Raw genomic sequence first — 12,741 nt, forward strand, 5'->3', positions numbered from 1 at the left:
GGGCTGGTAGCCGCACATATCAGACATTTATGGAAAAATCCTTTTAATAGATTCCATAAATGTCTGAGATGGGAATACCCCTTTAAGTATCCTAAAAAGTTTTGTTGTCTGTCCCTTAACCAGTTATTTACCCACTTGCATATATGTCCCGCAGTCCCTGTGGTTAGGCACAACCCGTTTTTTATGAATCCATGCTGGTTATCCGTGATTAGACTTTTTTCTGGTATATACTGTAGCGTCCACGGGCGCGGACCGTCGGGATCACTCACTCCCCCGTCGGCCGCAGTCATGGATCTGTAAAAGCTGGCCCGCATCTTCTCCCCAGGAGATGCCAGCGCTTACTTCTGCTCCGTTCTACTGTGTTCCGTAGGGTGCGCGCGCACGCTCATGCCCGGCCTTGAAGGGCCAGCGCGCGCACATGAAAATAATCATCTATTTACCCATCATCACCCTGGACTATAAAAAGGGCTCTGCCCTTTCACTCATTGCCCGAGCGTTGTCGTGTTATCCAGTTCCCAGTGCTCCCGTACCTGCTACCTGTATCCTATATCCCGTGCTACTGTTGTTCCTGTGCATTTAGAAAGTTGGAGTTGTGTTGTGCCATCGGTCACGCCTGCTGTGTTACACCGCGCCTGGTGTCTCCTGCCAAGGTCCCATCTGAGCCTAGCCGTTAATACTGTCCAAGCTGCTACAGGTAGCCTTGTGCGTGGACTATATACACATTGACTTGGTACACCGTTTGGCCAGCTGCTATCCCGCTACGGCGGTACGGCCCAGTGGGGCCACATACCCACAGATCGTGACATATACTTTTGCAGCACATCTCATATATTTTACATAGGACAGATGTCAGACTTACTGGACCGTAGTTACCTGGTTCCACCTTTTTGTCCTACAACATCAGCCACCTCCAATCCTGTGGCACTGATCCTGTTACAAGGGAGTCTAAGAAGATGAGATACAATGGTCTGTCTAATACTCAGCTCAATTCCCTTAATACCCGTGGGTGAATGCTGTCTGGGCCGAGGGCTTTATGAATATTTTATTTGCTCCCACTTAGCTGTACTTCCTCTTGTGTTAAGCAGGTAATATTGGGTGGGGAACCTTTATTACTGTCCCCCTGAATATCTGGCACTGTGAGCTCATCTGTGGTCACCAAGGAGAACTACGTGTTTAATATCTCAGCCCCCTCTTTGTCCTCTACTATTACATTCCCGTGGTCGTCTTTTAGTAATATCATCAGATTTTTTCTTCTTTTATATATTGAGTGTACCTCGCCTCCATTGTTATGTAGAATGACTTACCGCCTCTCTCTCCTACCGCACTGCCTGTGTAAGTGTCAGTCTTCACTGTTCTTCTGGCATTCTATACATGAACCCGGAAGCTCGGGATGAAAGATCTATCTATCTATGAATCCACAGCACTCACATATAGAGAGTTGATGCTTAAACATATAAGATTTATTCAGAGTAAGTGAACACAGACAGATAATTATTCCCACCGTTTCGATCCGAGCATCGATCTTTCTAAAAGTAAAAATATAAAGTTTACGAGGATCCCCGAGATTTTTGTCTGGAATGTCTGCTGCGGAAAACAGAAAAAAGAAACCGCGCATACTTACCCGCTTCTGTCTGCGGCCCGGCCTACAGGGATGACGTTTCATCCCATGTGATCGCTGCAGCCTGTGATTGGCCTGTGATTGGCTGCAGCGCTCACATGGGATGACTCGTCATGACTGGAGGCCGGCCTGGACGGAGAAGCAGAGAGATCTGGGTAAGTATAAGATTTTTTTTTTTTCTGAGTTGCGATTTTTGTGGCGGAATCGCATCTTTTCCGTAGCAAAAATCGCAACATCTGCTACTTGTTGGGGGTTTTACATCTCCATTGAATTCAATGGGGAAAACCAGCAACACAAAAGCAGCGATTACGCAAATACAGTTGACATGCTGCGGATTAAAAAATTGCACCGCCGGTCAATATATGAAAGGTTTTTACGCTCATCGTTTACGCCGCGTGTGGTGGAGATTTGTTCTAATCTCATCCGGTTTGCTGCTACTGGATTACGCTGACGATTTTACGAAACGAAATCCATTGTTAAAAATCTGCAGTATTTACGCTACGTGTGAACTTACCCATACAGTGGAAGAAGAGCATGGACTTCCACCACGCCAGGAGGCCATATTTTATTTATACCCCCCCATTTATTATAACCTTTACTGATGTTACTTCACTCCTAAACTAACAGAACTTACACTCTACATTACAATATTCAAGGGCAAATATCTCCCAGCCTGAATCTGGAGTGGATCCCAGCGGGGAGGAGGAGGAGGACACATAGGGGGGATTTATTAAGACTTGAGTTTCATACACCAACATACCTCTCAACCGTCCCGGATTCAGGGAGACTCCCGGTTTTCGGCCAGTGTCCCGCTGTCAACTGTATCTGCGTCCTCAGGACGCAAATACAGTTGAACCTAATGCTGAAGCAGGGAACCATCAGCTCCCTGCTTCAGCATAAGTACAGAGGACTCTCCAGGCACAGCGCTACTTTAAGCGCTCAGCCAGGGGAATCCCTCTACGTCACTGTCCATATATGGACAATAACGTCAGTGGCTCCTCCATAGTGGAATCACCGGTCACTGCGTTGCCGACGAGAGTTCCAATGGCTACGGAGGGGGTATCGCTATCTACAGGGGATGGCACTATCTACATGGGCACTGTGGCAATATTTACAGGGGACACTGTGGTGCTATCTACATGGGCACTGTGTATGGCACTATCTACATGGGCACTGTGTGGCACTATCTACATGGGCACTAGGGGCAACTAAGGGGGCATTATACTCTATGGGGTAGCTAAGGGGCATAATACTGTATGGTGACAGCTAGAGGGGCATTATACTATATGGGGCAGCTAAAGGGGCACTATACTGTATGGGGCAGCTGTGGAGGCATTATACTGTATGGAAGAATCTATAGGGGCACTATACTGTATGGGGCAGCTATGGGAGCATTATACTGTATGGTAGCAGCTATGGGGCATTATACTGTATGGTGGCAGCTATGGGGACATTATACTGTATGGTGGCAGCTATGTGGGCATTATACTGTATGGTGGCAGCTATGGGGCATTATACTGTATGGGGCAGCTATGGGGGCATTATACTGTGTGGTAGGCAATATGGGAGCATGATCCTGTGTGGGCTGAAGCGGGTGTGTATGTGCGGGGATTGGGCAGGGTTAGAGGCGTGGCTTAAAAGGGAAAAAAATAATCCGCGGCACGTGCGCTGCAGCAGTTGTCCCTCTTCGCGATGCTTGGAAGTGGTTCGGTGTGACACCGGTATTAATATAAAGAAAGATGGAGTGAGATGCGATATATTTATTAGGAGATGAACGCCTCATAAAAATGTTTTGCATCTTTTGACCGACCGTGCGAAGTCGGAGGGGACCTGGAGGGGCGAAGATGAGCTGAGAGGTGAGCATTCATGTTTTGTTTAATTGTCTGATGGGGGATTGTAACGGGGCCCGGCCCAGTCCTCTACCTCACTAAACCCCACACAGTGGAATCCACTATATAATAGTGTCAATTATAAAAGTTTTACGTCGAGGGCAGTGCAAAAAAGGCCAAAAGTCCCAAATTTGCTACAATTTGCAACTGCCGTAGAAAGGTGATAAATTCCCCCCGAAAACTTCCTGAAGATTTTGCTCTGGCCGGATCCCCACCACGTTCTTCGCTGCGTCTTCCGCCTGTCGCCTCCTGTTGGTCCACATTCTGCTTGTCCTCGCGACTTCACATACAATTGTCTCGCAGTTATCAGCTCAGATCCCCGGGGTCTCCTCCTCATTATTAGTGTCATGTCCATAAATGTTACATAGGAGAATATAAAGGCATCCATGGAAAATCAGGTATATGTCATATCGTGTGATGAGGTCAGAGAGACGTTCTCATGCGGAGGATGAGGTTAATTGTCGTATTCTCCACCTGGAGCGCTGAAACATGAAAGAGACAGAGGCTGCATCATCATCCTCATCATCATCCTCATCATCATCCTCATCATCCCCATCATCCTCATCATCTGCATCATCATCATCATCATCCTCATAATCATCATCATCTGCATCATCATCCCCATCATCATCTGCATCATCATCCTCATCATACTCATCATCCCCATCATCATCTGCATCATCATCCTCATCATCCCCATCATCATTCTCATCATCTGCATCATCATCCTCATCATCTGCATCATCATCATCCTCATCATCCCCATCATCATCCTCATAATCATCTGCATCATCATCATCCTCATCATCTGCATCATCATCCTCATCATCTGCATCATCATCATCCCCATCATCATTCTCATCATCTGCATCACCATCCTCATCATCTGCATCATCCTCATCATCTGCATCATCATTCATCACCATCATCTGCATCTTTATCCTCATCATCCGCACCTTTGTGTCCTAGTCCCTGTTATCCAGTGGTTTAGTGTCCCGGTCCCCGGTGTCTATATTATAGATTGTTACAAGTAGAATGGAGGGACTTTATATATAACATGAGCGCTCCATATGATCAGTGGTTCTAGGCAGTAAAGCGGGAGGTCCGGTCCACGCACCCCGAGCCCTGCCACATACTCACATCTCAGGAGAGGGGCTCACCTCCGGAAGCTGTATTTACCCACGACGGCACGTGTTTTCTTTTTCAGTTTATTACATTTTTTGCGCCTTTCTTTTCTCACTTCTGCCTATAAAGTGATGGGGGGGGGGGATATTCAGCTCATTCCATCATTGTGCGAGACCTGACAGATTATCAGATATTATGGATTATCGGATGTCACAGAAACAAACTGCTAAGGAAAGCGTTTCAAGACCACGGAGCAGTTCTGGACTATTGGGATTTCTGGACTATCAGAAGATTGAAGGAATTTTACTGTATCACAATTTCTGTTCCCCAATGATGACAGTGAAGATATTTACATATATTGGGTTAGGAACCGCTCACCGTTTTTGCATGAATTCGGCGCACACATTTCTGATATCCCGTTTCAAGGAGATTCCCACTGGAATTAAACTGGAAGCAGCCGATGCAGTCGTAGGTTCTCTGATAAGAAAATACAATGTAGGCGTTAATATATGTGGAGAATCTTCTGGGCAAATCCGCTAATGTATTTATTTTATTTTTGTATATATATTATATTCATACACATATATATATATATAAAGATATACACACACACATATATACATACATACACATACACACACATATATAAAGATATACACACATACACACATACACAGAGAAGAATACAGATACACACCTATACATGTAATATACATCCACATATACAACCATACATATACATACACCCACATATACAACAATATATATATATACACACACACACATACAACTATACATATACATACACACACATATATAAAGATATACACACATACATACATATACAGAGAAGAATACAGATACAACCATATATACACCCACATATATACATATACATACATACACACACATATATACATACATACACATACACACACATATATACATACATACACATACACACATATATACATACATACATACACACACATATATATATATAAAGATATACACACACATATATACATACACAGAGAAGAATACGGATATACACATATACATGTAACATACATACACACACATATATAAAGATATACACACATACATACATACATACATACATACATACACAGAGAAGAATATGGATACACACCTATACATGTAATATACATACACATGCACGCACATATACAACCATATATACATACACGCACATATACAACCATACATACACATACACACACATATATAAAGATATACACACACATATATACATACACAGAGAAGAATACAGATACACACCTATACATGTAATATACATACACATACACCCACATATACAACCATACATATACATATACAACCATATGTACACCCAGATCTACAACAAGACATATGCATACACCCACATATACAACCATACATACACCCACATATACAACCATACATACACCCACATATACAACCATACATATACATATACAACCATATGTACACCCAGATCTACAACAAGACATATGCATACACCCACATATACAACCATACATACACCCACATATACAACCATACATACACACACATATACAACCATACATACACCCACATATACAACCATACATACACCCACATATACAACCATACATACACCCACATATACAACCATACATATACATACACCCACATATACAACCATACATACACCCACATATACAACTATACATACACCCACATATACAACCATACATACACCCACATATACAACCATACATACACCCACATATACAACCATACATATACATACACCCACATATACAACCATACATACACCCACATATACAACCATACATACACCCACATATACAACCATACATATACATACACCCACATATACAACCATACATACAACCACATATACAACCATATACTGTATATACATACACCCACATATACAACCATACATACACCCACATATACAACCATACATACACACACATATACAACCATACATACACCCACATATACAACCATACATACACCCACATATACAACCATACATATACATACACCCACATATACAACCATACATACACCCACATATACAACTATACATACACCCACATATACAACCATACATACACCCACATATACAACCATACATACACCCACATATACAACCATACATATACATACACCCACATATACAACCATACATACACCCACATATACAACCATACATACACCCACATATACAACCATACATATACATACACCCACATATACAACCATACATACAACCACATATACAACCATATACTGTATATACATACACCCACATATACAATCATACATGCACCCACATATGTAACCATACATACACATACACCCACAAACAGAGACACCAGATCTCCTGGAAGCCACCCCTCCCCCACTGCCTGTTTTTGCTATGGGTTGTAATGTCAGCAGTCAGGTATATAGCGGCAGGTATATAAGGTCCAGGTGCAGTATAGTTATGTGAACCCTTCACCTTGACGGTCGTTATGGGGGTGCAGTCTTCGCTCATCCACTTGTGTTTCTGGCAGCTCGTCGGTTTCATTGTAAATTTGACTTTAACAAATGTCCCACCAGAATTTTCCTAAAAATGGGAAAGGAAATAACAGAAAAGTCGTGAAATCCATAATAATAAACCCAGGAAATATGACTCTGTTATATCCTTGTCTTCCAGGACGGCGGCCCCTGGACTACGACTCTGATCATCCATGTTCATCACTTACCTCATACACTTCGGTCAGTATGGAGGACACTTGGAAGGCATTTTTGATATTCTTGTCCTTGTGGAAATCTTCTCTGACCAGTCTGACCGCCTCAGTCCCAGCGTCTGTGAGCGAATCCACTGGGACGTCACCCATCACGGCCATCACCAGAAAAGTGGAAATCCACCACCACCTCCTGAGGGTCGTCTTCATGGCGCCACCAGTCAACTGCTCCAAATCTTCTAGAAATCCTGGAAGAACCGAACAAGATACAAAACTTATAAAACCCGAACTGGATCCGTTCCAAGTCGTCCCGGAGCTTCATCCTCATTGAGATGACACATAAAATATCCGATAATCTACCATATAAAGGCTGCACCGCTGCAAGGTTGGGACTGCAGAAAACTCGTCAGGGGCGGCCCCCACCGATGACATGAGGACCGCGCCTTGTCCGGAGCGTCCCGTCATTTCTTACAAAGACACAATAGAAATGTCAGTACTTACAAGTTTACACCATCAAAAGGGTTAATAGACCTAGGAGGGGGGGGGGGGTTACCGGGGACGACACTTCTCACAGGGAGGCATTTTGGATTCTAAATTAAGGTAGAAGAATCCCTCATGTTCTAGTTTAGTCTTTTCCATTGAATTTTCTTTCTTATTATTCGTTAATATTATCTATAAATGTTCTCAACCGAGACGCATATAGATGGTGGGTCCGGTGCAATGACATCATCCAGGTGCAATGACATCATCCAGGTGCAATGACATCATCCAGGTGCAAAGACATCATCCAGGTGTAATGACATCATCCAGGTGCAATGACATCATCCAGGTGCAAAGACATCATCCATGTGTTATGACATCATCCAGGTGCAATGACATCATCCAGGTGCAATGACATCATCCAGGTGTAATGACATCATCCAGGTGCAATGACATCATCCAGGTGCAATGACATCATCCAGGTGCAATGACATCATCCAGGTGCAATGACATCATCCAGGTGTAATGACATCATCCAGGTGCAATGACATCATCCAGGGGCAATGACATAATCCAAGTGCAATGACATCATCCAGGTGTAATGACATCATCCAGGTGTAATGACATCATCCAGGTGCAATGACATCATCCAGGTGCAATGACATCATCGAGGTGCAATGACATCATCCAGGTGCAATGACATCATCCAGGTGTACTACGCATCATGAAGTTATGGCTACGGACCCCGACAAGAAAACGCGACGTCGACACACGTAAGGGGAGGTTTTCTCGGACACGCACTCCGGCTTCTTTGTTAAAATGTTGAATATTTTTTTTGCTACAAATGCTTTTTGTTTCATGAATCGTATCAACAATGTAGCTTTATGTGACTTCTATATGTGACTTCTATATGTGACTTCTATATGTGCTTTCTATATGTGACTTCTATATGCGACTTCTACGTGTGCTTTCTCTATGTGACTTCTATATGTGCTTTCTATATGTGACGTCTTTGTGAGACTACTATATGTTATTTCTATATGTAACTGCTATATGTGACTTCTATATGTAACTGCTATATGTGACTTCTATATGTAACTTCCAGATGTGACTTCTATATGTGATTTCTTTATGTGACTGTTAGAAGTGAATCCGATATGTGACTGCTACATGAGACATTTATATGTGACTGCTATATGTGACTCTATATGTAACTTCTATATGCGACTCATATATGTGCCTGTTATATGTGAATTCTATATGTTACTTCCACATGGCCGTCTATATGTGCCTTCTATATGTGACTCCTATACGTGCTTGCTATATGTGACTTGTATATGTAACTTCTAGGTGTGATTTCTATACGTGACTTCTATATGTGACTTCTATATGTGAGTTTTAACTAGAATGAAGGGGCTGCAGTGATGTATCAGGTGTTGTAGCAGGTGCTGTAGAAGGTGTTATAGTGGTTGCTGTAGTGGGTGTTGTATCGGGTGTTGTAGCAGGTGTTGTAGAAGGTATTATAGTGGGTGCTGTAACAGGTGTTGTATCGGGTGTTGCAGCAGGTGCTGTAGTGGGTATTGTAGCGGGTGCTGAAACAGGTGTTGTAGTGGATGCTGTATCGGGTGTTGTATCGGGTGTTGTATCGGGTGTTGGAGCAGGTGCTGTAGCGGGTGTTGTACCGGGTGCTGTATCGGGTGTTGTAGTGGGTGCTGTATCGGGTGTTGTAGTGGGTGCTGTATCGGGTGTTGTAGCGGGTGCTGTATCGGGTGTTGTAGTGGGTGTTGTACCGGGTGCTGTCTCGGGTGTTGTAGCGGGTGCTGTATCGGGTGTTGTAGTGGGGGTTGTACCGGGTGCTGTATCGGGTGTTGTAGCGGGTGCTGTAATGGGTGTTGTAGTGGGTGTTGTACCGGGTGCTGTATCGGGTGTTGTAGCGGGTGCTGAAACGGGTGTTGTAGTGGGTGCTGTATCGGGTGTTGTATCGGGTGTTGGAGCAGGTGCTGTAGCGGGTGTTGTACCGGGTGCTGTATCGGGTGTTGTAGTGGGTGCTGTATCGGGTGTTGTAGTGGGTGCTGTATCGGGTGTTGTAGCGGGTGCTGTATCGGGTGTTGTAGTGGGTGTTGTACCGGGTGCTGTCTCGGGTGTTGTAGCGGGTGCTGTATCGGGTGTTGTAGTGGGGGTTGTACCGGGTGCTGTATCGGGTGTTGTAGCGGGTGCTGTAATGGGTGTTGTAGTGGGTGTTGTACCGGGTGCTGTATCGGGTATTGTAGCGGGTACTGTAACGGGTGCTGTAGTGGGTGCTGTAGCAAGTGTTGTAGTGGGTGTTGTAGCGGGTGTTGTAGCGGGTGCTGTATCGGGTGTTGTAGCGGGTGCTGTAACGGGTGTTGTAGTGGGTGTTGTACCGGGTGCTGTATCGGGTATTGTAGCGGGTGCTGAAACAGGTGTTGTAGTGGATGCTGTATCGGGTGTTGTATCGGGTGTTGTATCGGGTGTTGCAGCAGGTGCTGTATCGGGTGTTGTAGCGGGTACTGTAACGGGTGCTGTAGTGGGTGCTGTAGCAAGTGTTGTAGCGGGTGTTGTAGCGGGTGTTGTAGCGGGTGCTGTAGTGGGTGCTGGATCGGGTATCATGCCTGTACTGCTGTTGGCAGCTTCACAAGGTTTTCAAGCCTCCGGGCAGTAGAGCCCTGTACCAGTTATTGTCCTCACCCCATGGACCCGTTACCCCCTGTTATACCCGGTACCCCGACATGTTTCAATGACCGGTCAGTAGGGGCACATACATTGTAGGATGCAGAGGAGGCGCTGACCCGGACTGCACCGTATAGATTATCTGTGATCACCTATAGATGAGGAGACCTCTACATACCCGGCAGCTGCTCAGCCTCGGACCGCGCCTCCTGTGCAATGATCTGGATTGGGGGTCCCACTCTCTAGCTGTGCAGATCCCTCTATATGTCGGGGCGTTTACATGGACGCAGCTGCTCATGCTTCATTTATAGGATTTCTGGGAGACGCCCACCATCCTGGGAAGAACCCGGGGAAATTATCAAGAAAGTGAAAGTGAAAGAAGGAAAAAGTGAAAGTAGAATGAGGCCAAACCCTAAAGACCTCGGGCCGGTCTGAGCCGTCTGCGGAGTCGCTGCGCTGGCAACGTTACTGATCCGTCTATTTCCCATTATTTCTATATCACCGCCCTAGTCTGCAGCGCTGTACATTAGTCCTCATAACCAGTGAAGCTCAGAATCAAATACACATCATCGGGTCCCACGGACAGAGAATCAAACTGAAGGATCGAAACGTGTTTGTTACCCCTGATCTGTCTGTCTGTTTTAGGCTTGCTGACGTCATGTGAAACTACCTGCTGACGTCATGTGAAACTACCTGGTGACGTCATGTGAAACTACCTGGTGACGTCATGTGAAACTACCTGGTGACGTCATGTGAAACTACCTGGTGACGTCATGTGAAACTACCTGGTGACGTCATGTGAAACTACCTGGTGACGTCATGTGAAACTACCTGCTGAAGTCATGAGAAACTACCTGGTGACGTCATGTGAAACTACCTGGTGACGTCATGTGAAACTACCTGGTGACGTCATGTGAAACTACCTGCTGACGTCATGTGAAACTACCTGGTGACGTCATGTGAAACTACCTGCTGACGTCATGTGAAACTACCTGGTGACGTCATGTGAAACTACCTGGTGACGTCATGTGAAACTACCTGCTGACGTCATGTGAAACTACCTGGTGACATCATGTGAAACTACCTGGTGACGTCATGTGAAACTACCTGGTGACGTCATGTGAAACTACCTGGTGACATCATGTGAAACTACCTGGTGACATCATGTGAAACTACCTGCTGACGTCATGTGAAACTACCTGCTGACGTCATGTGAAACTACCTGCTGAAGTCATGTGAAACTACCTGCTGACTTCATGTGAAACTACCTGGTGACGTCATGTGAAACTACCTGGTGACGTCACTACGTGCCGTTATTGTAGTCATGGAATACAGTGTCGGACCTGCAGTTCTAGGTGACATCACTAGGGGGCAATATTATAGTTACATAGTAAGAAAGTACCTTTTTTTATACTGCTGACTTATCCACAGGATAGGTCATCAGTATATGTATGGCGGGGGTCCAACTCGGGCCCTGCACCGATCAGCTGTGTTTGCAGCCTCCGGCACCGGGAGTTATAACGTGTTCAGAGCTGCAGTAACCGAGCACGGCCGCTATACAGAGTACTGACTGCTGAGACCCCTGAACACTGTACAACTCCCGGTGCAGAAACAGCTAATCAAAGGTACAAGACAATTTACTCATTTCAGGGAATAATTCCCTCCCAACTCCAATACAACAATCTGAATAAATCCCTGGATCAACGAATAATCTAAAGTAATCCAGTAATTATATCTTGTAATATTATTATACGCAAGAAAGGCATCCAGACCCCTGTGAACTCTGTCTGTGAATTCACTATAACAACTTCCTCTTGCAGACAGTTCCATAGTGTGACTGCTCTTACAGTAGAGGCTCCATAGTGTGACTGCTCTTACAGTAGAGGCTCCATAGTGTGACTGATCTTACAGTAGAGGCTCCATAGTGTGACTGCTCTTACAGTAGAGGTTCCATAGTGTGACTGCTCTTACAGTAGAGGTTCCATAGTGTGACTGCTCTTACAGTAGAGGTTCCATAGTGTGACCGCTCTTACAGTAGAGGTTCCATAGTGTGACTGCTCTTACAGTAGAGGTTCCATAGTGTGACTGCTCTTACAGTAGAGGTTCCATAGTGTGACTGATCTTACAGTAGAGGCTCCATAGTGTGACTGCTCTTACAGTAGAGGTTCCATAGTGTGACTGATCTTAC

At 44.8% G+C, this 12,741-nt stretch overlaps 1 protein-coding gene across 2 annotated transcripts; it reads right to left on the reverse strand.

The window, feature by feature from the left end:
* Nucleotides 1-1,438: 1,438 nt before the first annotated feature.
* Nucleotides 1,439-10,918, reverse strand: LOC142652249 (retinoic acid receptor responder protein 2-like). 2 transcript variants are annotated; one of them, XM_075827884.1, is made up of 6 exons: nt 10,732-10,918; nt 7,404-7,633; nt 7,157-7,264; nt 5,011-5,109; nt 4,648-4,753; nt 1,439-3,989 (listed from the first exon to the last, which is right to left on the reverse strand). In XM_075827884.1, the coding sequence occupies exons 2-5, from the start codon at nt 7,593-7,595 to the stop codon at nt 4,664-4,666; spliced, it is 489 nt and encodes a 162-aa protein (XP_075683999.1). In that variant the 5' UTR covers nt 7,596-7,633; nt 10,732-10,918; the 3' UTR covers nt 1,439-3,989; nt 4,648-4,663. The 2 variants fall into 2 exon arrangements, with proteins under 2 accessions (XP_075683999.1, XP_075683998.1); XM_075827883.1 differs by having other exon boundaries at nt 4,668-4,753; nt 10,732-10,912.
* Between the last annotated feature and the right edge of the window lie 1,823 nt (nt 10,919-12,741).

This window comes from Rhinoderma darwinii, chromosome 5 (assembly GCF_050947455.1).
Source record: "Rhinoderma darwinii isolate aRhiDar2 chromosome 5, aRhiDar2.hap1, whole genome shotgun sequence".
Taxonomy (NCBI): domain Eukaryota; kingdom Metazoa; phylum Chordata; class Amphibia; order Anura; family Rhinodermatidae; genus Rhinoderma; species Rhinoderma darwinii.

Excerpts from the sequence above, each read along its gene's own strand:
- LOC142652249 (XM_075827883.1), bottom strand. The coding sequence starts at position 7,595 with ATGAAGACGACCCTCAGGAGGTGGTGGTGGATTTCCACTTTTCTGGTG. Across the intron at positions 7,265-7,403 it reads TACTGACCGAAGTGTATGAG|GAAAATTCTGGTGGGACATT; the intron begins GTAAGTGATGAA and ends TCCCATTTTTAG. Across the intron at positions 3,990-4,667 it reads GGTAAATACAGCTTCCGGAG|CGCTCCAGGTGGAGAATACG; the intron begins GTGAGCCCCTCT and ends TTCATGTTTCAG.